The sequence below is a fragment of the Gekko japonicus genome, unplaced genomic scaffold (assembly GCF_001447785.1).
Source record: "Gekko japonicus isolate JY-2015 unplaced genomic scaffold, Gekko_japonicus_V1.1 scaffold1103, whole genome shotgun sequence".
Classification (NCBI taxonomy): domain Eukaryota; kingdom Metazoa; phylum Chordata; class Lepidosauria; order Squamata; family Gekkonidae; genus Gekko; species Gekko japonicus.
Window position 1 is genome coordinate 314867 of NW_015163121.1, and position 27403 is coordinate 342269.

General features: G+C 44.1%; 1 protein-coding gene across 1 annotated transcript in view; it reads right to left on the reverse strand.

Annotated features, from left to right (window-relative positions):
* The window catches only part of LOC107106688 (histone-lysine N-methyltransferase SMYD3-like), a 117772-nt gene that overhangs the window by 41345 nt on the left and 49024 nt on the right, over positions 1-27403 (reverse strand). Inside the window, exons 5-6 of the mRNA XM_015406872.1 lie at positions 25859-25946; positions 20115-20289 (exon numbers count right to left, since the gene is read on the reverse strand). Coding sequence (XP_015262358.1) covers positions 20115-20289; positions 25859-25946 — 263 coding nt within the window. The remainder of the gene's footprint in view (positions 1-20114; positions 20290-25858; positions 25947-27403) is intronic.

Genomic DNA, 27403 nt, shown 5'->3' on the forward strand with positions numbered 1-27403 from the left:
AAGGTGTTCACGCGAAACTACAGGGAGGGGCACTTATGGCTTCCCGCCATAATTACAACCGTTTTAGGTTCCCGAATGTATGTAGCGCAGTTAGCTGATGGCAGGAAGCTGCGGCGCCACATAGATCAGCTCAGGCAGAGGTGGGCTGATTCCAGACACGAGTCCAGCACCGAACCTGACGCGATCCTCCACCCAGAAGGCGAGCAGCGAGAGCCTCCTGAAACAGAGGTGGGTGTTGCTGCGCCCCTCACAGACCCTGAGCTCGAGCAGACCCCGACTCAGGACTTCAGTCCCACTACCGAGAGTGATCCGGCACCCTTAGACAGTGGGTCTCCCCAAGCCACTGAAACCATGCCACCTCCAGAAACTGAAACATTTAGAAGGTCCCAACGAACCAGGCGTACCCCCTCCTATCTTAAGGATTATGTCTGCACGGGTATTGTTCCATCTTAGGGGGGAGGAATTGTTATGTATTCACTGTATTAAATGCAATGTTAAGCTTGAGTTTCAACCAGGATTCTAAGCTGGAACAATCCTATTGGTTGAAGGTAAAATGTAACCAATCAAAAGCTTAAGAACTGTGCTGGAGGGAACAAACCTGATTGGACTTTATTGTAAGAATACTATTGGTCCTTAACTATTCCTGGGCGTGGCTACACCAGCCCGGGATTGTTTAAAAGGGAGCTATGCTCCACTGTTTGTTGTTGTGTGTTCTTCTGAGGTTCCTGTTGTTAAATAAAGCTGAAATCACTTCTTACTACGGCGTTGAGTCAATACTTGACAAGAGTGATCCCAGCTCAGCCTACTTTTACTTAGTTCAGAACAAGACAAAGAAGCCAGCTCGCAGGCCAGCATATATGCCCAGAAAACCCACACACACCCACACCCACGATTGGCTATTTACAGTGTCCGAGAGATCCATAGGCTCTCGGTCGGGATCCAAGCCCTCCTATTGGTGCGGGCTAAGATCCGCTTGACCCTTTGTTCTCATACCCAAGGCTCTACTGCTTCACCCGACCGCATGGCGACCTGGTCGCCTCTGCGGTCGGGGATGAATACATTACAACCCCACTCAGCTGGGAATGTGCCCAGCCTCACTAGAACAGCAAATGATGTGCCCAGCTAAGCCTCATGGTATGGGGCTAGCTGGGAAGGCTTTTTTCACCCCCCCCCACCTAGGGGGTGGGGACAGGGGAGGGAAGCAGTGCGACAGCAGACTAGGAGCAAGCTCTTTTACTGGGGGGGGGAGCGTTTTTTCATTCTAGTCCGCCCCTGCAAGAAACCATGCATGTGCCCATCACAAACAATCCTTGGTTGTGTTGTCAGAATGCAGGGTTTTGCCCATCTGTTGCAGAGCGCATGCACACACACAGAGAGATTTCCATCAAATGATTTCCAGTGTTTGTTTTCCATGATGCGCACACACTCACTGAAAAACGAACAAGTGGGAACTGTGCCTATGGCAAGGTGGGAGGAGTGACTTGTGTGCTTGCCTTTCTAGGGTGCCAATGCATCCCTCTGGCTCTCTGTAACGGTCTGCCTTTCTCGGGATGCCAAGCACCTCCCTCGGTCTCCCCTATAACACTAGCTGACTTCTAGTAAAGGTAAAGTAAAGGTTTCCCTTGCTCAAAAGCCAGTCGAATCCGACTCTAGGGGGTGGTGCTCATCTCCATTTCCAAGCTGAAGAGCCAGCACTGTCTGAAGATATTTCCGTGGTCATGTGGCCGGCATGACTAAATGCCGAGGCACACGGAACACAGGTACCTTCCCACCGAAGTGGTACCTATTTATCTACTTGCAATTTCTTGCTTTCAAACTGCTAGGTTGGCAGGAGCTGGGGCCAGAGACAGGAGCTCACTCTGTCACACAGCACTTGGGTCTCGAACTGCAGAACTACGATCTTCCACTCAGCGTCTTAACCTCTAAGCCACCGTGGCTGACTTCTAGGGAGTGCCAATTGTCTTCCTCTGCCAGTTTCACAAGTGAGGATTTTATGGTGCAATCCTCAAAAAAGCCAGTCAATGGGCTTATAAAGGTGTAACTCTGCTTAGGATTGCACTGTTAATTACTTGGATCCTTTCTCCTGGCTACCTGAAATCTGGCACCAAGGAACTGGGGTGGGGGAGATCAAATCCTTCAAAGCTTCATCTGAAGTTACCTCTGGAAATGTACTGCCGGCTTCCGGTTTGGCTCCTGCGAATGGCGGACGCATCCTCGGGTCACTCCCGAGGGCGTCTCGCCCGCCCGCGGTGGAGGAGGGAATCCGCACAAGCGGAGACCCGAACGAGCACCTCAGGAAGAGAGGAGCTCGGATCCGAGGCGCTTTAGGGCGTACTAGGTGGGAGTCTCTCTTTCGGCCGAGAGGTCAGAGACCGAGGCTCCCGCCATGCCCTGCCCCAATGGACCTTGTTTACGGGGTTTAGCGGAGCCACCAGACGTCACCGAGTGATAAGCGACCTTCCGAAAAAATGGAAAAAGAAAAGATCGGCTTAACTGTGAGTTGTCAAAATGCAGAGAAAAAGAACTAAAGCGCTTCCCCCCCCCAGCGAAAAAGACAAGGAGGTTGATCCTCTAACTTCGTAAGCGAGAAAGTAAAGGAGGGGGGGAATGGACTGAGCGGATAGTAGTGATTTCCTTTGATGTATTTGAAATGAAGCATGAAAAAGTTTTGTTTCTCTGGAGCGCGCTTTAAGAACTTTATTAAAAGTAAACAAAAAAACCCAAGATGTCGGAGCTGGGTAAAGACAAGCGGAGAAGAAGGGAGGAACTTCCGATCTGGGCGTTTGCTTATGGGTGAGAACCGGCTGCTTACTGCCTGGATTGTTTATTGCTGTGAATCTGACGGGGAATTGTGAAAGGAGAAAAGTTGAACTGTGACAGCGAGAAAGTGCCTGGCAAGCGCTTTTAAAAGTCAACAGTTGCGGAGGAGGTTTCAGCAGAAAGATTGGGAGCGTATAAAAGCGAAATCGAATCTAAATACCATTCTCAAAGCTGGAACTCTCCTGAAATGGCAAGAAAGAAAGAGGATTTATAGCATATGAACTGAAAGTATTAATAGCGACCCGAAGGAGGATGGGGGGGAAAAAGCCGGAAGGAGAAGAAAACAGACAAAGCTCCTCCACGTCAACGGGAGTGAAAAAGAAACCAGCACGCATAGAAGCGGTTCTGAAGGCGCCCGGAAGAAGCTTTTTAACAGAAATTCAAAGGAACATTACTAACATACTAACATAGATAACACCTATAACCGGACTGAAAAAAGAAGTTTGACTGCTCACAGAAGAAGCCTAAGAAGAATGATTGGACATTACTAACAGTTTAATTTACCAGTTAATATATCACTCAGCTTTCTCTTTCTCCCACTATATACCCTCCCAATTTTTCTATTTTAAGCGAAATACCTCTCCTTTTTAGGAGAGTCAATAAAACCTTTATATAAAAAAAAGAAAAAAAAAAGAAATGTACTGCCCACTGAAATTAGATAAGCATATGGAGCAGAGGTCCATCAGTGGCTATTAGCCACAAGGTATAGATAGGGACTCTGGGGCAAGTGATGCTCTGTCATCTTGGTGCTTGGAGGGGTCAACAGTGGGAGGGCTTCTAATGTCCTGGCCCCACTGGTGGACCTCCTGATGGCACTGGTATTTCTGGCCACTGTGTGATACAGAGTGTTGGACTGGATGGGCCTTTGGCCTGATCCAACATTGGCGTTTCTTATGTTCTTATGAAATCAATGGAAAACAAACACACACGGAAATGAATTCATGTAAACATTAATGAAAATTAATGGAATACTGGAAACAAGTATTTAAAAGAAAACATGCATACCCATAATGATAGACATAATCTGAAGAACCTGCTAGGGTGTTTTTGTTGTTTTTCTGTTTGCTGTCAAGTCGCAGCCAACTCACAGCAACCCTGTAGAGTTTTAAGGGCAACAGATGGTCAGGGGTGATTTCCCATTGCCTGCCTCTGCGTGGGGACCCTGGTATTCCTGGGTGGTCTCCCATCCAAACACTGATCACAGCCAACCCTGCTAAGCTTCTGAAATCTGATGAGATCAGGCTAGCCTGGGTGTTACCCTCATGCTATTAGCTTTGTTTAAACACACCCACATATCTTCCAAGCATATACTGAAGGCCATATTTTTCCTGATCCTAGCCCCTGAAACAATAATACAGTCCAAACCCATTTTTGCTAATGGCTTATTCAGATAATCAGAACTTCTGATTAATTATAGCTTTGTATAGATAAGGCATCTTGTGTGGAACTACAAGGGAGATGGTCACACACAAATTAAGAGGGGACAGTACAGATAATGGAGATTCAATTGCACATTAAGTGAACTCTATTCCCTGTATACTCTAGCAAACAAAGTATTCTCCAGTGCCATGATTAACAACAGCTCTGGCTACTGACATAAGGAGTTCAAAGCAGACAGTGCGAAAACATAAAGCAGCCTGTGAATCACAGAATGCTACCAGGTCCCTTTACAGCTGTCTTTCTGCTCACTGATGTATAAAGGAATTATGGGCTCATTGAGAGAGTGTGTAAGCTGTCTGGCTGTTGGAAGGGATAACAATGGGACCAAAGCAAATACATTGGCCACCATCCTCCGTGTTTTGTTTTAATGATTAATTCAATAAATATACCACATTAAAACCCATAAATGCATGCAAGCTACCTATGGTGTTGGATCCGACTAGCTTTTCTGCTGGCAAAAAAAAGTGTTACTAGGGTAGGCTTACTGGGGGGGGGGGCAGAGAGGCAGAAATGGCACCACACAATGTCATTTCCAGCCAAAACCCAGAAGTGATGTCGATGCTCTAGGAGTCCCATCGCAGATCAGTGGGACTGTTGTGGTTATGTCACTTCAGGTTTTCAGCTCTCACGCCCTTTGCTCCCACTCCCCAATTTACCATTGGCAGGCAACAGGCTGCAGCAGTGGGCAACTGCCTGCCACCTGCTTGTAACTGGCAACACCATCTAGATCCCTGCACCAGCACAGAGGGACCATATTCTATGTTACTGAGGCTAGGTGCTAATCCCGGGTCAACCAACAGCAAGAGTCATCACCTTCTTCCTTCACTTCTGTGCAGCCATGATTTCTTTGAATTCTTCTAGGGGTTGTTTGGCAGACCAGAAAAGAAAAAGAGAGCGTGCCATGGTTATAAAGGAAAGGGCTGATGAGAACACCCACTGCTGTATGCTACTTTACTGGCCACAGTGTCAATTATGACTAGTAACAGTGGGGTGGATCCAGCCATCCTTCAAGAAGCCTTCTTCCAACAGAAAAGCCACTGAAGTTGAAGGAAGGCTTCAAACTTTTAGTGTGGACTAGAGGAAGAGGGGTAGGATCTGCCCCATTAAAGCTAAACCTGAACCAAAACACAGACAAGTTAGAGAGGCATATGTATTGAACTTTTAAAAATCCCATAGTAGTAAAACCACCCGCTGTTACAGAAATCCCATTAAAATGCAAATTGGTTTCATATTGGCAAAAAGAAATTAATAACCCTATTGCCTAATTAAGGCAACACAGTTACAGATGTATCCAAGGAGGGCATGTAAGGAAACGAAGAGAAGGTTGGTGGTCCTACCCTTAAATCAGAATACAGAGTGTTGAGTATGGGTGATCTGAAAAAAAGCTCCAGGGTATATAGGGTATATAAGTAACTATTACTTGCCTGCAGTTTTATGAGGAATGGCTACATATCACCAAGCATTATGAGCCATTGAGAAAAAAAGCAGTGCTGAAACAAACAATGCATTTTAGGCCCCTTGGGATTATATTTTTAAGGTGCTATAGTTCGTAAAAGTCCCCATATGGCACATATCTATAGCCAACGTTTGCATATGCTGGAGTGGTTATGGATGATACTTCTGGGAACCCTCTGGCTTACAAAAAGCAAAATTAAATATAAAGGAGAGAAACGGGTCTCTTGGGAGTATACTGTTAGCTGGCTAAACTCAAGCAGGGGAAAAACATGGCCATGTATTGTAGAACATGTTTTTTTAATAACGTTTTTAAACAATGCTGGAAATGTATCTAACCAAAGAAGCAACGGGGGGGGGGGGGGGGGGAGAGAAAGGATTCCCCCAAAAGTCACTGACATGAATCCAGAAGCTTTTAATATATTTCCATGTAACCCTCTGCAGTCACACGAAAGTTTTAAAATGACATTCCTACATGGAAAAGTTCTTCATGCCCACCTAAATCATTTAAAGATGATTGCATAATGTGAGGCTGAATCCCAGGAATGGTACATGCCAGGGAGTAGTTGAACAAGTGTAAGAGCAGAAGGATGTAAAGCAGTATACAGCTCTGTTATCAGTGGTGGTCTTTAGCCAAAGACATTAGTTCATTTATTAATCAGAGATAAACTTTTTATGATGACCTGCATACAAATACAGACACAACAAACATCTAAGGACTGCCTTTTGTCAAAGGATCTGAACTACTGGAAGTCTCCTAGATTGTACTGAACACCTTTGAAGAACAGAAAAATAAGATGTTTGGACAGTTATATAAGACATGTAATTATTCAATTTGCTGGCCTGGATGAATCACAAGCAGGAATTAAGATTGCTGGGGAAAAGATCAACAACCTCTGAAGCACAAATCGAACCCCGAATCGAACTGAGCTGGGAGGCTTTGATTGTGAACTGGACTGGTTCGTGCAGTTTGAGGCCCTGCAAACCCCATTGAAAGGGACCACAGACCCTTTAAACAGGGTTTGCACAAAGCCTGAAAAACAGCTGAAGGGCGGGGAGCAGCTTGCTCCCCACCATATAGCTGTTTCGGGCTGTTCAGTCCCTTCAAAGTTTAAAGGGACTGCAGAAGACAAGCCAAAACCAGCTGCGGGGTGGGGATGTGTTCCCCACTGCACAACTGTTTCACACTGTCTTCTGCAGTCCCTTTAAACTTTAAAAAGACTGCAGAAGACAGCAGACAGCAGAAAGGGGGCGATCTCCCAAGGAGGAACTTCCCTCCCACCTTTTTGCTGGCTGCGGCAAGCCCCAATCAGCAGAAAGGGAGGGGGAATCTCTTGGGAAGATCTCCTGGGAAGGTTGTCACCCCACCAGCCTGCCTATGGTTGCACTCAGCAGCCAAACCTTGCCCTATAGGGTAGATATGAGAGAACCTCTCTCTCTCTTCACCACATTACCATTGGCCCTTCCTGGCCATCGCTGAGTAGGCACAGCACCTCCCTTGCTCAGTTTCTGGGAGACTTATGCAAGCCAGACAAAGGCTGCTGCAGGAGTGCGAGCTGGTAGGAGCTGCCCCTTCCTTCTCTCATAATTGTGGAAGCAAGGAAAGTGATGAAAACTACACTGTTTTGACAAGGCAAACATTTAAATTAGAGTGTGAAGTCATCCTTGAGTCAAGAAAAATACAACTAAAATTACAGGATTGTTTTTGTTATATCAGGTAGGGACACTGTTCATGAAACTTGCTCCAGATGCGAAAATATCAACTTATGCTATTGGCAGGCACACCAAGCACAAATGTGCACAGAAAGTCCTAGGTTTCACACAGCACTTCTTGCATACTCCAGAATGACAAAATATTTCTCATAGAACCATACATTTTTCTGTTCCGGTCCACTCTTTGCATCCTGTTCGCTCACCAGATTACACTGGATCCAGTGTTTTAATTATGGGTAGAAGGAGGGAGGCACTTAATAAAAACAGGGCCAAATCATTGCCCTCTCCTCAATACCCTTACAAAAATGGTAACCCTTACAACTCAAGCACTGCACAAGTCACTATCAATGAGCATGGAGAAGAGAAAGAGGTGCTTGGAAGGCATGGAAGAGGTTGAGTAGAAACAAATCTGAAGAGTCCAGGTAAGGGACTGACAGCCAAGATGGATGAGCTTGAGGGGAGCTGGGCTGCTGCAGAAGATGTCTGACTTCCATATAAAGTCAATGGGACTGAGGTTTCCCAAACTCCATCTGATCATTTTGATCCTAACTGTAAATGGGTATTCAGCTCTGAAAGGTTGTTTAATAAGGACACGATTCCTATCTTTTAACATCTTTTAAAAGAAAAATGCTATTAAAATCTGACTCAAGCACACTGTTTTAATGTTCTTCCAATAGTGTAGCTTTTTGAGCTTTGTTGGGGATCTGCAGTTGTGACGCCCATGTTTATACAGGTTTAAACAAAGACTCAGCTAATGAAGGAGATACATGCGGAGCACTTCCTTGAATCAGTCTGCTTTACAGCTCCCATCTGCTCTTAAATACTTCCCAGCAAACATACACTGTGTCACCTTTTGCATAGTTCCACTGCCCTGTCCTAAACACACTTAGACTGCTGACAGATTAATGCTTAGTTCACTTGCAGTATACATTCCTGGGTTCTTACACATGTTCTTATAAGGAAATGAAACTCAATAGGCACTTAATCACTAGTTTGGGTAATGTTATTGTACTGAAAACAATGCCTTAACTTTGCTTCAGTATCAGACGAAGGTATCTCTGTATAAGCTATAGCTGTCGCCAGTGCTGCCATGGCCTGAGGACACCGAGCTGCTGCTTTTCTGAATCTTGATTAAACAAGGTATATTGAAAATTTGTCAAAGGAAGGCTAATAGCTCCAAAAATACAAAGAGAACTTAGAAATCACTAAATATATATTGTCTGTAGCATAATTATTTTTCATATGAAGAATCTTTTTTAATAGAATGCTGGTGGAAATAATACCAACACATACATACAGTTTGCATAATAGCTAGGCCCATTTTGTATAGAACAGCCCTCTGTAAGAGGGTGGAATAATTCATTTTGCATTTGCTGTAGCTTCCGAACTATCCTCAAGAGCAGCCCATGGTAACAGAATCGTATACTCCTTGAGATCACCATTGACAGTAGCCAGGACCCTGATCTCCAAAGAAGAGAGCTCCTGGCCACCACTACCATCACCAAGAGCAGAGCTAGTGCAGGAGCTCTCCCTGAATGTTTAAATACCACCCAAGGCTTAAAAACTTCCATCCCAGGCCCCGGTCACATGGGAGGATTTGCCACGGGAGAGGGACGGATCGGGGGTGCATCAAGCGGGCGTGATCATATCGCAACATCTGGGAAGCGGAGTGCACCCGTCCCCGATCCGTCCCTTCCGGGTGAAACCGCACATCAAAAAGGTAGCACCAAAACAGTACTACCTACTGGTTGATGTGCAGCACGGGCGGGTGTCTGATTGTCGACGCGCCCGTCTCCCCGCAGCATCCGAGGCCCTGTTGAACTGCACATGCGCGCGCATGCACAACAGGCTCGCCTCCTCTCCTGTCCGTGACACACACACCCCGGCATCTGATCATGCCGGGGAGCAACTGTGTGGTGGCTCGGGGGATCTGTCTGATCCCGCAGCCGTGCTTCTCTTTTGTTGTGGCTCTAAAAAGCCGCACTTCAGTCGCGCCTTTCCCCCCCGGTGTGACCAGGGCCCCAGATAACTATTCACACATTACCACTGGAGGGAAGTAAATGACTAAATTACCCCCACTGGCATGATAAGCTTTCATTTCCTTCCCAAAGATCCATTATACAGTAATGTGCCATTGAGTCTTGGGAACTTCTCCTACTTTAAACCCATATTGCAGAAAGTATTAGCAATCCCTTGGTTTTAAGCCCTTCATCAGTATCTAGTTGAAGCATGGTGGCAGAGAATGCCTCCCTGCTTGTACAACAAATCCATAGTAACACTTTTAACTATTGTTCACCTCTTGATAACTGTCCAGCCCTGGGGGTGTTACCTAGAAGGCAGACATGCCACAGAGACAATATGCAGGCTAGCTGTGTCCAGACAGAAAGCAAGAGATAAAGGCCAAGGTATGTAAGGCAGTATGTTATCTTCTTAAAAGGCATCACATGCTTTCTGTTCCAAAATGCCAAATGGGTAGCCGTGTCTGAGGGTTTCACAACTGGTTTAAAAAGCAGAGCCCTTTCTGTCAAGTACAATGCACAGCCACAAAATGAGCTTGCTGTGATAACCAACCTCTGTTCCTTGATATGAGAGTCAGCAACTAAGATGCTAAACATTCCAGCCATCATCAGCCATACTCCATGATGACTTGTAACCTTTTGTGAACTTTGTTGGGAAACAACATGAGATCTGAGAGGGATTATTGTTGCCAAGATCCCCCAGGCAATGCAAGGCAAAGTAGTTTTCCACAGGGAGCAAAACTTGGAGCCATTTACGGCATGAAAAACAACTTCATGCACCTAGATCCAGGTGAGCAGCTGTGTTGGTCTGAAGCAGTAGAACAAAGTTTGAAGCAGTAGAACAAAGCCAGCTTCTGACATATTTATTTGCCTCGCTGTGTTTTCCCACGGAATTGAATCCAAACAAGTGATGACCATGTGGACTTAACTTGTTATCTCTGTTTGGTTTTTGCACCTGTTAAAACATCTTCATTATATTAAATGGTAACCATATAAACCAAGCTCGTTATTCCTGATGCTGATAAATATCTTCATTATGTTGTGTGCTAATTTACTGTTCACCCTCTGCCTATAGATATGGACTGGTAACATCCATTTCACTGTATCTGAGGAAGTGTGCGTGCACACAAAAGCTCATGCCTTGAATAAAACTTTGTTGGTCTTAAAGGTCCGCTGGACTTCAACTTTGTTCAACTTCATGCATCATTATCAAAAAACAACAAACCTTATTACTATGCTGACTGGTGCGGTAAAAGGCTGGAAGAATTAAGAGTAAGCACATTTCAGATTCAAGTGTTGTAATAAGATGCAATATATAATTGATCAATATTCAAAAGCAGCACCATGCTGGTATGAATAGATTAGCTTTCATTTATAGTTTTTGAAAGTGTATATATATATACACATACACACTTTTAAAAACTATAAATGAAAGCAGGTGTGTTCATACCTGCATGAGGTAGTAGTTCAAGTGTCAGACTATGACCTGGGAGACCCAGGCTCAAATCCCCATTCTGCCATAAAGTTTGCTGGGTGACCTTGGGCCAGTCACTCTCTCAGCCTAACCTATTTCACAGGCAAAATGAGGGCAGAATGTAGGAGGGAAGAAAGATGTATGTCACCCTGAGCCCCTTGGAGGAAGGAGGAGAAAAAAGTGCACTAAATAAATCAATAGTACTTCATGTCTAACTTATATCCCAACCAGTGTTCCCTCTAAGCTGAGTTAGTGTGAGTTAGCTCACAGTTTTTTAGCCTCCAGCTCACACGTTTTTGCGTTAGCTCAGGAAGGATGGCTCCAGAGCAAACTATTTTATGCAGCAGCCAAATGGCTCACTCACAACTTCAATGCCAGGAGCTCACAAAACAGAATTTTTGCTCACAAGACTCCACAGGTTAGAGGGAACATTGATCCCAATCTTTTCAACACAATGAGATGCATCTTCCTAAATATTTTTTTTTGGGGGGTGGCGCCTGGGGAAGGGAGGGACTCTAGCAGGAAAGAATGCCACAGAGTCCATCCTCCAATGTCACCACTTTCTCCAAGGAACTGACCTCTGTCAGCTGGAGATCTGTTGTAATTCCAGGAGAACTCCAGGCCTTATCTGGAGTCTGGCAAGGGGCAACCCTGTAGCACTCCCCGCAGCCATATATAAGACCACAATTCTGCAAGTGCAAAAGAAGAAATATTTGCCTGCGTTGTCATTTTCTCTTCCATTCTTTGTTTAAAAAAACTTCCTTTAACTATTATTTCTTTTCATTGCAAGAGAATGCCTGTGTGTGTGTGTGTGTGTGTGTGTGTGTGTGATAATTTGTAGCTTTGTAATGAGTTATTTGGGTTAGTTGTTCCACTGCAACACTGTGTGGAAAGCCACCATCATAATGATCCCCCATAGGCTCCCAGGCATTAACATTTAAACACCAGCACCCCCTAGTTGTGACATGTTCCAGTCCATTTTCTTGGGGGGGGGGTTTCCCCTTATTCGAGAATAGAGACATGTGACTCGTAGGTCCTGTCCATACGAGGCCTTTTGGGCCGGGAGCGGGACAGAACGGGGGCGGAGCAAACGGGCACGATCCCACGGCAACATCTGGGCATCGTTGCCTGCCCGTCCCTGTTCCGTCCCAAACGGCGATACCGCGCTGTAAAAAAGAACCACCTAACTAGGTGGTTGTATCCCTTCCAGCGCCGCAAGCCGAGCCGTGGGATCGGGCGGCGCGTCCTTGCACCGCCGCATCCCGGCCCCTGGCCGTACTGCGCATGCTCGAGCATGCGCAGTTCGGCAGCCTCCCCCTCCCATCGGACTTTCCTCCCCGGCATCTGATCGTGCCGGGGAGCGATGCGCCGCGGCTGAGGGGATCCGTGGGATCCCGCCGCGGCGTCTCAAGTTCGGTGCGGCTCTGCTTAGCCGTGTTTCAGCCGTCCCGTGTGGCAGCAGCCTTAGATGTATATTTAACCATCTTTAGCCACTGTAACTACCATGCAATCCCAAAACCAGATTTACTTGAGAAACTTTATGAATCCAATTATTTCAGGATGTTTTAAACAAAGGTAACCTGGAGGCAGGTGCCCAGAATGTAATTTTTTACAACTTGTTTTTTAATATTCATCTTACTACAAGGAGACAAAGTAAACATACAAATTGGTTCAACATAAAACGCAACAATCAGTTATTTTATTAATCCATCCACTAATGCCACTCACGTATTTATAAGGAGAAGGTGGCAAACTTCCCAGTTAAGACATATTATGAAAATTCAGTAATCAAAATATGCTGTATTTTGCCATGTACTCTTCTCTGTACAATTGATATTCTACATGCACACAATAGCTGTTTTCTAGTCATCAGTTTGTAACTTTCCCAAAGTTAGTGAAATAACAATTTAAAAGTGTATGCAATCTCACAAAGCTAGGCTCTGCGCAGGATGATTCTTCACGATAAAAATCCTGAAACTCAAAAGCTGTGGCCTTGCACCATTGCCCAGAACTATTAGCTTATATCTTACCACTCTGCTCAGAGAAGTGTGAGCCTTCCGCCAGTATAAAAAAGCTTCCTCCCAGACCTAAAGCCAGAGTGTTTATGGCGAGTGGGTGTAAGTACACTGGTATGGCCAGGTTTGCCCAATCCCCATCATCCTAAACTCTGAGGCTCATTAGGAGGGGCCCAATGATGTCAAGGGTGGAGGTCCAGTGATGTCATGAGGTAGGACCTGTTCAGTCAATGGTTATATTAATAGTAGTATTTCTACACACCACTAAGTAGGCTCTTTTTTTCTTTTGTGAAAGATTCTAGACCCTCTTCAAATCCTTCAGTCCTAATCCTGTATTTTTGGGGTGGGATGATGGTGACAGGAGTCTGGCACTGATTATTTATTGCTGAGTAAAAGGCATTCTGCACATGCTAATGGACATGCTTTCCTTTACGTACACAAGTTTTTTGTTGTTGTTCAGTCGCACAGTCGAGTCCGACTCTTCACGACCCCATGGACCAGGTCCCGCCAGGCCCTCCTGTCTTCCGCTGTCCTCTGAAGTTGGCTCAATGTCATGTTCGTTGCGTCGATGACACTGTCCAACCATCTCATCCTTTGCCGTCCCCGTCTTCTTTGACCTTCAATCTTTCCCAGCATCAGGGTCTTCTCCAGTGAGTGCTCCCTTCTCATTTGGTGGCCAAAGTATTTGAGCTTCAGTTTCATTATCTGGCCTTCCAGGGAACAATCAGGGTTGATTTATTTTAGGATTGACTGATTTGATCTTCTTGCAGTCCAAGGGACTCTCAAGAGTCTTCTCCAGCACTGGGACTCCTACATTTCTCGCTTTGAGTTCTTCCTTGAGTCCTACGAGATCATCGAGGCCGAGAAGAAGCGTGCCACTTTCTTCCGGGTCTGCAGCCGCTCAACATTCGATATTGGCTGCTCAACATTCGAGATTGCCCGCTCACTGCTGGCTCCAGCAGAGCTATGAGCCACTCCATACCAGACTATTATAGACTGGCTGCAGGAGCACTTTGCGCCAATGCCTTCCATCATTGCGGCCCACCACGTGTTCTACATGAGGAACCAGACAACGGGTGAGTCGATCACGGCCTACGTTATGGCCCTCCAGCGTGCCACCCGTGACCCAACACTGCAACTTCCACGACCTTGAGGAAGCGTTCCATGACTGGCTGGTGTGTGGACTTCGGGATGAGTGGATCCAAAGGCGGCTGTTCACTGCAATGCATCTTGAACCCAGTATTTAACAGCAACGGGGGAATCAGCTGCCTAGGGAGGTGGTGAGCTTCCCCTCACTGGCAGTCTTTGAGGAGCAGCCAGACAAACACTTGTCAGGGATGCTCTAGGCTGATCCTGCATTGAGCAGGGGGTTGGACTAGATGGCCTGTATGGCCACTTCCAACTCTATGAGTCTGCACTGCAGAAGTGTTGGCTGGAATGAGGTCTTGTATATAGTCGCTACCAGATCACAGATGCTTGGTAACACTTTCAAAGAACTCCAAAAGTTTGATGAGGCACAATTTCCCTTTGCAGAAACCAGAGGCCAACTGACCCTTTGACAGCGAGCACTGTTTGGTGGCTTGCTTACACAACCTGCAAAGGGCAGAAAGCTCAGCTGGGTCAGTCCCGCCATTAAAAAGGATGGGAGACCAGGCTGGGACAAGGCAGCCTCCACAATAAACACCTCAGCCGAAAACATGCACGGCCCTTTAACTGTTGAGCTCCCAGTTGGGGTCCCACTGGGCTGCTATCCTAAAGTGCCACTGGCAGTCAGAAGCAAGCTAAACCAAACCCCAGCAACACTGGCAATGATGTTAGGGCTTCTTGCTCCACATCTGGATAGCAGCAGTGACAATGGGCTTTGGCTCAGCTGTCATCTTCACTCCCACCACATCCACCCAGGGTGACCTAAATGGCCCCAGTGGCACTCACCCATGAATCCACCAACCAAGATCCCAGCTGAGGTCTGACTGGTGGTAGTGCAGGAAGAGGGGACAGACAAATCTTTGTTGCTGGCCAAGTCTGAGTAGACTGGCTCCTGCAGCACTGCCAGCTCAACAGGGGCTGCCAGCTCAGTATGCTCCCGGGACACTTCAGCTTCCCAATCTGCCCCAGCAGAAGCCACCCTGACTCTTCCACAGCAGGGTCTGTTTGTCTATACATTCTTTAAAACATTATTATTTTAACAATAGGTTACAGAGCTACCTGGCCTCTAATTTCTTGGCTCCTTATGGATTCCTTTTTAAAAATCAGTGTTATATTTGTTACTTTTGACCACTCAGGTAAGGAGGCAGATTGTAATAACGTGTTCAAACTTTTCTTAGATCAACAGTCCGCTCCCACCACACTTGAGTTCTCTCAAGAACCCTTTGATCTGTGCCACTCAGACTGGTTACGGTGTTACTTTCAATTGTCAATTGACCCTAGAACTTCACATTGTCTCCTCTGTCAGACTCAGGTGGTCCTCAGCCACTCTCCCTGATAACAGAGGTTCTGACGTGGGTACTGTATTGGAGAGCTAGAAAGGGAAAACCAGAAGAATTAGGGTAATCCAAAATGTTAAGAATTGGGGTAAAACAGGACCAAAGAAATGAATGAACAATAGGTCTATGAACAGCTTTAGCCATATAGCTAAACAAAACCTCCAAATTCTAAGGTTTACTAAAGTCACAAGGCTAATAGCTATTTTCATGGGATGTTGTGGACTGGAAATAACTGGCTGGGTCATTGTGAGAAATGGGATGCTGTATGAGGCAGATCTTTGATGTGAACCAGCACAGCTTTACTTATGCTCTTATGATCATAGAGAAGGTCAGGTGTTTTTTTTTTTATGATGATGCTCTGAGTTCTATATAGCACTCTCATAAGATAGCTTTAAGCATGCCGAATACTCCTTTTAGAGTTGGATTCTGCTATTTTTAAATTAGTAATATTTTGTTTTAGAAATTAAGACATATTTATGCATGCAGATCCTTTCGAAATACACTCTAAATCTTCAGCACAAAAGAAGGCATTAGATAAGCTAGACTGATCAGTTTAACATGTTATTTAAATAAATAACTGGGCTTGCCTACATAGCATGGTTAACTGAAAACCTCGCAACTATTGCAATGACAACATGTGTTCAAAAATGGCACTTAGCACTCAGCAGTGGATGTCAACCCTGCTGATCACATAATGGAAACACACACACACATACAGCAAACAGTCCCTGAAATTAAAATGTTTTTAGACCAGTTTCTCAGACCCTTTTAAAGGTGGATCACATCAGGTTCTATTTGTATGGATAACTCAGTTTTTCAGGTGATTCCCTGAAGATAACAATATTTCCCCCCACAGCTGAGGAAAGGAAAATAGATAGCTGTAATGGAACTGCAGGAGCAGTCAAGCAGCAGATTGATTCAACTGGAGAAATTCAATGCACCCCAACAGATTTCCTAGGATTTGATATCCTGCTGCTTCAGGCGCAACTTCTTGTAATGAGAAACTGAAGATTTTTTGTCAGGTGCGTCAAGGCTTGTAGTGATGGCTCGAAGGTAAAAAGAAGCAAATTCGGACTGAAAATGTCTCTCCTCAGGAAATGCTTTTACACCTGGCGAGACTAAGAGCAACTTCTTCAAGGTACAAAAGGGGCCAGCTTTCCCATGCCAGCAACATTCGATCAAAGTACGTGACATTTGTGCATACATAGAAGGGAGGCGAAAGGGAAGGAGGAAATCAACCTGGTTGTAATGGGTACCTTGAAAACTATGTCACACATCACTAAACAACCAAGGGAAGGCATATTAAAATGATTGATAAAATTATAATTGTTTTCTGCTGCTGCTGCAGTCTTTCCACTATACAATATATGCAGCATTGTTAGCCTCAGGCTCAGTGTTTGCATGTTAAAGCGTGAAAGGAAGGCAGCTCAACAGAAACAGTAAATAATGGAAGTAAATTATAAAAGGAAGGTGAATTGGAAAGTGAACATAGAAGAATGTCCGTGGGTGGAAGCCTCTTCCCCTCAAACACTGCAGTCTCTTACCAAGTACACATGGAAATTACTTCAAACACCAAGACAGTTCACTATCTGGTATTTTGCTGTAGTGGCAATAACTAATTTCATGTTAATACAAAGATTTAGTTTTGCTTACATATTTGTTTTTCTGTTCTGCATTGACTAATTAGCAAGGATTTTGGTTTTTTAACCATAGCAGTTGCAGGAGCATTTTTGGTCTCAACATTTCCCATTGTTACCATGAGGACATTCAAACTATAAGGTAGTTTGCCAGCAGATTATCAAACTATCAAACTATAAGGTAGTTTGCCAGCAGATTATTTTCAGGAGGAGGAAGGTTATTTACTGAGGCCATTAATAGTCTTGATGTGCTTCCTAGAATAGTTAATGAACTAAAATTGTGAGAAAAGAGAAAGAGGTACTTTTCTCCCTTTCTCACAATACAAGAACTCGTGGGCACTCCATGAAATTGCTGTGCGGTCGGGTTAGAATGGATAAAAGGAAGTACTTCTTCACCCAAAGAGTGATTAACACATGGAATTCACTGCCACAGGAAGTGGCGGCGGCTACAAGCATGGACGGCTTCAAAAGGGAATTAGATAAGCATATGGAGCAGAGGTCCATCAGTGGCTATTAGCCACAAGGTATAGATAGGGACTCTGGGGCAAGTGATGCTCTGCCTTCTTGGTGCTTGGGGGGGGTCAACAGTGGGAGGGCTTCTAATGTCCTGGCCCCACTGGTGGACCTCCTGATGGCACTGGTATTTCTGGCCACTGTGTGACAGAGTATTGGACTGGATGGGTCTTTGGCTTGATCCAACATTGGCGTCTCTTATGTTCTTAAAATGCATAACAAGAGACTGCACACAAGGCAGCATGGTCAGGAGCAGTAATAGCACACCAGAGGTGACAACAACAACAACACTCAGTCAGTGTCTTGCTTTGCAAGGAGCTTGCCTACTACCCTTTCCCTCCCCAAGGACATACTACTAAGCTTATTTCCCACACAATGAAACTGATTTTGTGATTCTTGATGAAGGATAAAGACAGATGAGAAGAGAGCAGAACAATACGACTCTGATGACACCTTTTGATTGCTGGTGTTTTGTTTTTTTTACAAGAGCATTGCCAAGAAGTGAGAGTAGGTGGGTCACCACAGTATTTCATTAAACACAATTCTGCCCAACTTTTATTGGGGCTTATTCAAGGCCACGGTTAATTTTTCAAAGATTTCCAGGGCATGGCAACATTAGGTCTTACAAGAAGAGTCATTTTCATACATCACCAGAAAAAGAAGGGGAGAAATCACCTACTATCTCAAAAACATTGACATGATTCTAGAGCAAAAGTATCCATAGTCAAATGTTTACACCAACATTTTTAAAACTAGAATTCATTATTCAGGCAAAACTACCTTAGAAACCTTCTACATTGTACTGTAATCAAAATGTAAGCACATCTGTTCAAATTCAGTGACCAATCTCATAGTTCTTGAATTTCTATCTAGCAATCACTATTGCAGTCATCCTAGTTGAATACCATTTAACACACCAAGACCTAACTGATTGCCTCCATTCAGACATAATATAAAACCATGGCTTATTTTTAGTGTGGTTAGTTTGTGGAAACCAGGATTCAGTTTATAGACCATCACCACTTGAATCAAGAGCCAGTGTGTTGTTAAGAGCAACGGACTCTAATCTGAAGGACTGGGTTCGATTGTGCCCTCCTCCACCTGAAGCCAGCTGGCTTACCTTGGGTCAGTCACAGCTCTTTCAGAACCCTCTCAGCCCCCCCCCCAAGTCTAGCTCACCACTTTAGTGGTGCATAATGCTAAAAGGGCTAGAACTTAAAGCTGCCAGACAATCTTTGGCTCTTCTGGCTATAGTACACACATCGCCATAGGATTATTATTGTTGTTATTACTATACCACTTAAATCAGCAAATATTGGTTTCATTTCTTTCTCTCTATTGCCTGAGAGGATCGTGGCAGAGAACAAGCCAAGATTAAACCAGGTTTATGCCAGGATGTCTGCAAACTATAATTAAGATCAACTGTAGTTTATAAACCAACTCAAATCCTGACTTTACATTCTTGTTTGACAGACCTTAAATAAGCCTGGCCTGCATTTGGACAATCATACCAATCCTATTGACTTGAATTAAACCATGGTTTCCCATAATGGGAGAACTGAAGCTCTGCCTTTACCCAAGCAAATAAGTGAAAAGAATAGCTAGGCCAGTAGTGGCATTTGAATATACTAATTCAAAGGTTGCCCGTTGTCATTATTTTCTTCAACATTATACATCAGTATTAACAAAAGAAGAGATCTACAGTGGGAAAAAGCACAAAGCTGCAATCACCCTTTGATCATCCTGGCCCTTCTATCTCATCGCTGTACCACACAGTTACTACCTGCATCAAAGGAAGCAGCTTTTCTCTTGTACAAACCATATCAATCAAAGCTAATTAGACATTAGGTTAAAAACAGATGATAACACAAGGAGGTCAAAAAACACAAAATGGTACTGCTCAGATAGGCAGGCAAGCTGACGGATTCGCAAATATGCCTGGGAACATAGACGTGTTTGAAAAATGGGGATCTGAAGAAAAAGGAATCACAGCTCTCCAGGAAAGTATATTTCATACATAGTATGATCACATACCCCAATACGTGTCGAAGAATGTGCTACACAGCGTATGGCTGTCCCACTTCTTGGAAGGAGGTTACTGTTTGTCCAGAGGCCACATGTTGTGCGAGCCTCATTCAGAAGAATAGTGCTGATTGTAGAGACAGATTGTACTACTAATTAGAAGGTTTGGCGGCAGCAGAACATGTCCAGCAAGTGTAAATCACAGAGACCTCATTCCGTTCCCTCTTCTATTGCCATAGCAGGCATAGCCTTAAGGAATTCCAATCTCAAGATATGGCTGGCCAGGGGGTAGCACAGCACTCCAGGCTGCAATCACTCTGTTCTAACTAAGGGGAGCAGATTCATTCCATGCACAATACAGTACTCTGCAAACATGCAAACACCTGTCACGTTCTGTACATGTGCAAAGGATTTCTGCCCTTTCTGTTTTTCAGCCACATTCTCCACAGCAGTGGTTGTCTCCAATACTGATTATCCATGGAACAAAACTGAATCTTATAAAACGTCACTGTAACTCCAGCTCTCACCTGTAGGGCTCCAAAGTTCTGTTGCCATAAAGCAAAGCTTCCTCCAAAAGACTAAGGTTTATGCAGGCATCCATGGCAAGGTCAAGTAGTTTCAGCTGGTAGATATTTGTGTCTGGGAGAAGAGTACTGGTGTTCTTTAACAATGTCTGGTATTTCACCAGAGCCTGCTTCCATTCTGTTGTTCACTTTGATTAAGGATTATTCTTCACTGTAATTGTCAAACAAAAGCAAACACTTGTGCCAAAATTATATTAACATATAATGCTCTGGTAACTCATTCACTATTTCAGCTTCAGAAAATATAAGTTTTTTACATTTACCATCTAATAAACCTTCTCATGTTGATAAATTAAAACCCAATGCATGGATACCCAATTTTCTTTTCTTTAATATTAACGGTTTTCAGGAAAGGAGTTTTATCCTACTCTAATTGACCAAGACTGAGAAAAACTGCTCTGAGTTTCATAGATAAAAGGTGTTAGATTAGTGATCTATGTGATAAAAGACACAGCTAACATTCAGTTATTAAATCTTTGAAAAGCTCCTTTGGTATTAGCATGTGAGACAAAAAAGGGTCTTAATGTCCACATGAATCAGATACAAAGTAAACCATTCAGGAGATCTTTATCAGATTCATTTAGGAAGACGTAGTTCTATAAACTGCTATGAGCAATTATACCTCCCTAGAACAGAAGATAAGCAGTCAGCAACTGAATTGTACCAGTGATATTTTTCCGTTTCTTACTTGTTGAGCAATCACCGAGTAATTGTTTTCCATTTCTGCATTTCTAAATACCTACACTGAAGTCTCAAGAGTTAGCAGCTCTGGAGGAAAAAAACCTCAAACACTAATTAAAACTTTACCTCCAGTGACATTACAATACATTCCAGGAGAAAAGCTATCCAAGACCATGGTTGTTTCTGCCATTGTTCCATACTGTATCCTACCATATATCAGATTTATGCATAAAATCCCAGCATGCAAACCATGTATTACTCCTTTAATCTTCACACATAGTTAACACAAAATTCTTCTCTATCATAACGAGAATGATAGGGCGGGATATAAATCCAAGGATAAATAAATAAATGAAGAAGAAGAAGAATGTACTCAGAAAATATATATTGTGATACCGACTTTGGTGACTGGCAATTTGTGTTTGTTTTACCATTATCTTCTTTGCAAATTTAAGGTAAACAAGAGGGAACCTGCAAAGACTTGGAGGGTTCATCTCCTTCATTTTTCCCTATAACTCCTTCTATACTATGTCCTCTTCCTTTCCACCTGGAAGACTCCGCATCTTCTCTCCTTGTGTCTCCTTCCCACTCACCAAACAATTTTTCTTTTATCTGACTCTCTCATCTCCAGCTTTATTTATAATGTATTTATTTCATTTATATTGCGCTTTTCTCCCCAATGGAGACCGGAAGCAGCTTACATCATTCTCACGTCCTTCATTTTATCCTCACAAAAACCCTATAACTGAAAGAGACTGGGTAACTTAGCAAGCTTCAATGGCAGAGTGGCAGAATGGAATTTGAATCTGGGTCTGACCACTATGCTAGGGAACTAAAGTTCATCATGAGTTTTGGCCGGTTCGTGGTTTGCGAAGCAATGTTTGCAAACTGAAGAACAGCCATGAACTTTCATGAATTTTAATGCAATTCATGGTTGTTTGTGAAGAGCAGAAAGACAGGGTTTAAACCCCTGCTTTCTGCTCTTCCCCAAAAACAGCTGAAAGTGGGTTAAAATGCGGCAGCATGCAGGGAGTGAAATGGCTGGGAGTCATTTAAATCCCTACTTTCTGCTCCCGACAGCTTTTTGTGGGGAGCAGAAAGCAGAAGCAGTGGTTTAAATGGCTCCCAGCAAATGAAACCAAACACCTGATCAGCAAGGAGCTCTCTGTCACTCACCTGTTTTGTTTAAATGGCCCCCTGCTTTCTGCTCCCCGCAAAAAGCAGTGGGGAGCAGAAAGCCAGGGTTTTAAATGGTGCATGAACCAATATGAACTGGTTCAGGAACCAACCTCCCCATTTGCATGGGTTCGTGGTTCAGCCACGAATCATGAACCAAACTGCAAAAATGCGGTTTGTGACCATCCCTAACGCTACCACACTGGCTCTCTGCTTTCCCTCCTCCCCTTCCCATGGCAGCCTCTCCCTTGGAAAAGTTTGGCTAAGTTGCTGAAGTCATGGGGTAGCAAGTCACTCAGGTTAGTTGTATGGTTGCTGCTACTGGGCCAGGCCAAGTTGTACAAGTGGTATGGAGGCTGCTACAGGGCCCAGGGAAGTTGTGTCACATCAAGTCATAACCACTGCTGCACATGGGTTAGTTGCACAAAACTGCACAGTAGCAAGCTACCTGGTGGTTGCTGCTGGGTCTGGCCTCAATGAGTCCTCCCTCCAGGGCAGAAGGTAGGGGAATGGGGCAGGGGAAACTTAAATAGCCCTGGTAAGGGCCTTTCCTCTACCTTTTACTGAAAGAAACCAAAGTTTGAAGGCTTGCAGTATAGTGGTTGCCTAATAACCCCCACCGAAGAATAGATTCTTTTGGACTATGGTGCTGGAGAAGGCTCTTGAGAGTCCCTTGGACTGCAAGAAGATCAAATAAGTTAATCCTAAAAGAAATCAACCCTGACTGTTCCCTGGAAGGCCAGATAATGAAACTGAAGCTCAAATACTTTGGCCACCAAATGAGAAGGGAGCACTCACTGGAGAAGACCCTGATGCTGGGAAAGATTGAAGGTCAAAGAAGACAGGGACGGCAAAGGATGAGATGGTTAGACAGTGTCATAGATGCAACGAACATGAAATTGAGCAAACTTCAGAGGACGGCGGAAGACAGGAAAGCCTGGCGGGAGCTGGTCCATGGGGTCGCGAAGAGTCGGACTCGACTGTGCGACTGAACAACAACAAAATAACCCCCACAATAGCCACTGAGATCTCATTCATTTCTTAAAGGTATAGGTGCTGTTTTTATTATTAGGATTTTTACTTCCTCCCCAGTGTATTTATTTTTAGACTTCAGATTTTTCTGCAAAACTCGAGGTTTTTCTCAGGCGTTTTATCTTTCAGTTCATGTCTAATCTGTTTTCCAGTCTCTGGTTTTCAGAATTCACAGACAGGGCCATGTTGAGACTGGTATGCACGTTCATGATATAATACTTTGGATGAATTAAAAAAAAATAGCATGATGCACTCAGACACTTTAAGAGCACAAAATAAATTTGTCATCTAAACTGTAACCTAAGGGATTTTTGTGTTGGTAGCAGTGAATTCTTGACATTGTTGGCTTGAATTGCTGTAAAGTTGTATAATGTTCACAATGTTTGCAATGCTCAAGAAAAGTACACTCTCAATGATACTTTGCAGCTCCTGTGAGGGAACTTTAATTTTTAAGTAAGGAGAAAGTGTCCAGACTGGAAAGCTGGGTAGGAAGAGGTCCTACGATGTTAAGAGGCACGGAAGGCAACAGTAGGGTAGATTAGAACAGTAAGTAAATAATAGGCTGAAAAGCCAGAATTTTAGTGCAGAAGAGTTTAAAGAATACAAAGACACACATCACATTGAGTCGAGAAAAGAAGTGGTGAATAAGTAAGGGAGCAGCTGAAAAATATCATAGGTCTTGAGGACAGTAAGAACTACTTACATATTGGTGGTATATAAATATTTTAAATAGAAAAAGGAAAGAAAATTTGATTTCTTCTGAAGTGAGCCACATGGTTTCTTAGTTTAAATCCTTGGACAGGTACCACAATTAGGGTTGCCAGCAATGCTCCCTCTAAGCTGTGGAGTCCTGTGAGCAAAAATTCTACTTTGTGAGCTTCTGGCATTTAAGCTGTGAGGGAGCGATTTGGCTACTGTATAAATTAGTTTGCTCTGGAGCCATCCTTCCTGAGCTAAGAAAAAAAAATGAGTGAGCCAGAGACCAAAAAACTGAGCTAGCTCACACTAACTCAGCTTAGAGGGAACACTGGTTGCCAGCTTCTAGGTGAGGCCTGGAAATCTCTGGAAATACACAGCTGATCTCCAGACTACAAAGATAAGATTCTCTGGCTGCTTTGGAGGTTAGATTCTATGGCATTATATCCTGCTGCGATCCCTCTTGTCTTCAAACCTCACCCACCCCAGACTTCACACCCAAATCTCCAGGAATTTCCCAAACCAGAATTGGCAACCCTAATTAAAAGCAGCATCCAATTTACACAAAGTCCCATCTAAAAACTTCTATTTAGGAGAGGAGCATGACAGCTTTCCTAACTTCTTCTAGTAAGCTCTTTAGGGTTGCCAGGTCTCAGCTGGCCACTGGAGGCGGGTCAGGGGAGTAGAGTAGCCAGCTCCAAGTTGGGACACTCCTGGAGATTTGGGGATGGAACCAAGGGAGGTTGGGGTTTGGTGAGGGAGCACAGGGGTGTGATACCAGGGAGTACACCCTCCAAACAGTGTTCCCTCTAAGTTGAGTTAGTATGAACTAGCTCACATTTTTTTTAGCTTCCAGCTCACACATTTTTGTCTTAGCTCAGGAAAGAGGGCTCCAGAGCAAACTAATTCATGCAGTAGCCAAATCGCTCCCTCACAACTTTAATGCCAGTAACTCACGAAGTAGAATTTTTGCTCACAAGACTCCGCAGGCATTTTCTCCAGGAAAACTGATCTCTCTAGTCTGGAGATGAGCTGTAATTCCCAGGGAGTCCCAGGTCCAACCTGGAGGCTGGCATCCCTAACTGTTCTACCGCATAGGCACCACAACTTCAAAGGCCTAACACAAGCGGTGCCAGATTTTACTTGTCTGCAGGAGGGGATCTTCAAAGGATCCTGTTTAGATTAATGGAGCTGACACAGCCAAGTATAACAGGAAAGTTAGATCTGTTTTAGAAATGTGGGCAAGAGGGCATGAAGAGCTTTATTCATTATAGCTAGCACCTTAACTTGAACCTGAAACTGACTGGCGGCCAACAAAGTGATCACAAAATTGGTGTAACCTATGGTCCCCATCTGTGGATACCTCATCCGCAGATTGGGGCCACATGGACGCTATACAGAAAAAATCTTGAAACAAAAATACTCAAATCTGATGACTGGAGCTCTGAACAGGTAAGACTGATCTTTCTACAAACCTCAAAAAGGTTCCAGGTATGCAGAAAAATATGAACCCCCCCTAAAAAAAAATTCATTTTTTTTTAAAGCTGAAAATGATCAAAGCAGAGCCTGTAGCTTTAAGCAATGGACTCCCTCAGTGGCTGTTGCTAAGGCAACTGTAGCATTCTAAGGTTGGTTCTGCCAGTAAAAGGGAAGGGAAGGGAAGGGGCCCTTTCCAGGGCAGTTTTGGCCTTTGAGGGAGGACTTATTGGGACCAGGCCTGACTAGGGTTACCAGCTCCAGGTTGGCAAATTCCCAGAGATACGGGGGGGGGGGGGAAGCCCCTATCCTGGACATTTGGATAAATACAATAAACTGTACAATTTTTCACTAGTGGAATTTCAGAATTGTCTTCAAGGGCAATCTCATGTAGAGCCGTGTCACATCTTATCTTGAGAGGGAAAAATGGTCTCTAAATGCTGTCTAACAATTACTGATAGAGGAAGTGATAGAAAGAGGATGGATGGACAGGCAGAGAAGAATATTTATGGTACAAAAAGTTTGCATAACCTAGAAATGTCAATGAGCAGGAGGGTCTTTATATGTTCCTGATTCAAAAGGAAGTCCATTTACTTTGGTTCATTATTGTGGCATGAAAAGGATACCTTGTTGTGACTTGGGAGTTGTCATTTTATTTATAGCTTCCTTGACTTCTTTCCAAGCTTGCTCGTCACCTGCCAACATGACAGCATCCTGCATTGGCAGAAATAAAAAGACAAAATCATTTTGTTTTTTAAATAAACAATGTTACATTGAAGCATGAAACCATGTAAACAATGATAAATACAAACTTCTATTGGGCATGAAGCTGAAACTGTACTGGTGGAAGTCAATGGAAAAACCAAACACTAGCTTGGGCAGTATTTACTCTTTTCAAATTCTAGCAAATGCATTTAATGTCAGGAATATCCATTAACTAATTAATTGTATTAATGTTAAAGAATACTGCACGACAGAGCCAGCTTGGTGTAGTGGTTAGGAGTGCGGACTCTAACCTGGGAGAACCGGCTTTGATTCCCCACTCCTCACATGCAGATGCTGGTGTGACCTTGGGTCAGTCACAAGTTCTTTCAGAGCTGTTCTCTCACAAGCAGTTCTCAAAAAAGATCTCTCAGCCCCACCTTCTGCACAGGGTGTCTGTTGTGGGAAGGGGAAGGGAAAGGAGATTGAAAGACTCCTTTGGGTAGTGAAGGACGGGGTATAAATCCAATCTCCTCCTCCTCCTCCTCTTCTTCTTCAAGCAATGAAGCAATTCCTCCTCTTCTTCTTCAAGCAATGAGACAAGAATGTACAGGCTAGGGGCAACTATTACTTGGTCTTTATAGAAATTATTCAGTAGTAACAGCAATCTCTCCTCATGCCAAGTAATAGATTTCTGAAACAGCATGGCAAATTATTCAGGATAACAGCAACAGAAAGTGTGGCATGGTCCACATATGTTTTGTCAGTTTTGCCATGTTCTTTGATATATGTTAATGCTAAGAAATTTAATACCACACCTTTTGCCCGCGGCTTGCCAGCATTGCCAAGGTTTGATCAATGTTAACTGTTATTAGATAAAAGTATAATTCTAACCAGTTATTCTGAAAAGTCTCAAGACTGTGATAAAACACATATTTATAAGTCACAATTTAAAAAACCTGTGGTTTGAGAGAGCCGAAGACCAAATCTGATAACAACCGAAGTATGGTTGTCTTTTGCAGTTAGCCAGTTGTGAGGATCAAATAAACTAAGTTCTCTCAAGGATTTCACACCTCTGGACATGGTTTCGGATAGGTCAGACATCCTAGAGCAGTGATACTCACTCAGTGGCTCAGGAGCCACATGTGGTTCTTTGATATATCACCTGTGATTTGTATGAACATGGCTCCCCAACGTGGCATCTGGCTCATATTTCAGGAAAGTGGGCAAGGCTATTGCCCATTGGAGCTTGTGGTTATTCCCACCTTGAAATGCCATCACTGGACCGAGTGGAGGACATGTAAGACCCGAGTCATCACGAGCTGCAGGTCTCATGTCAGGGACGGAAGTAAAGAGCTTATCCTCCTCTACACCCCGTCCCTTTCTCTGCAGCCTCCATGCTGCCATCCCTACACCCAGGCAGCCCCCAGGACAGCAAGCCGGCTTCAGAGGAGAGAGAGCACCCCCCC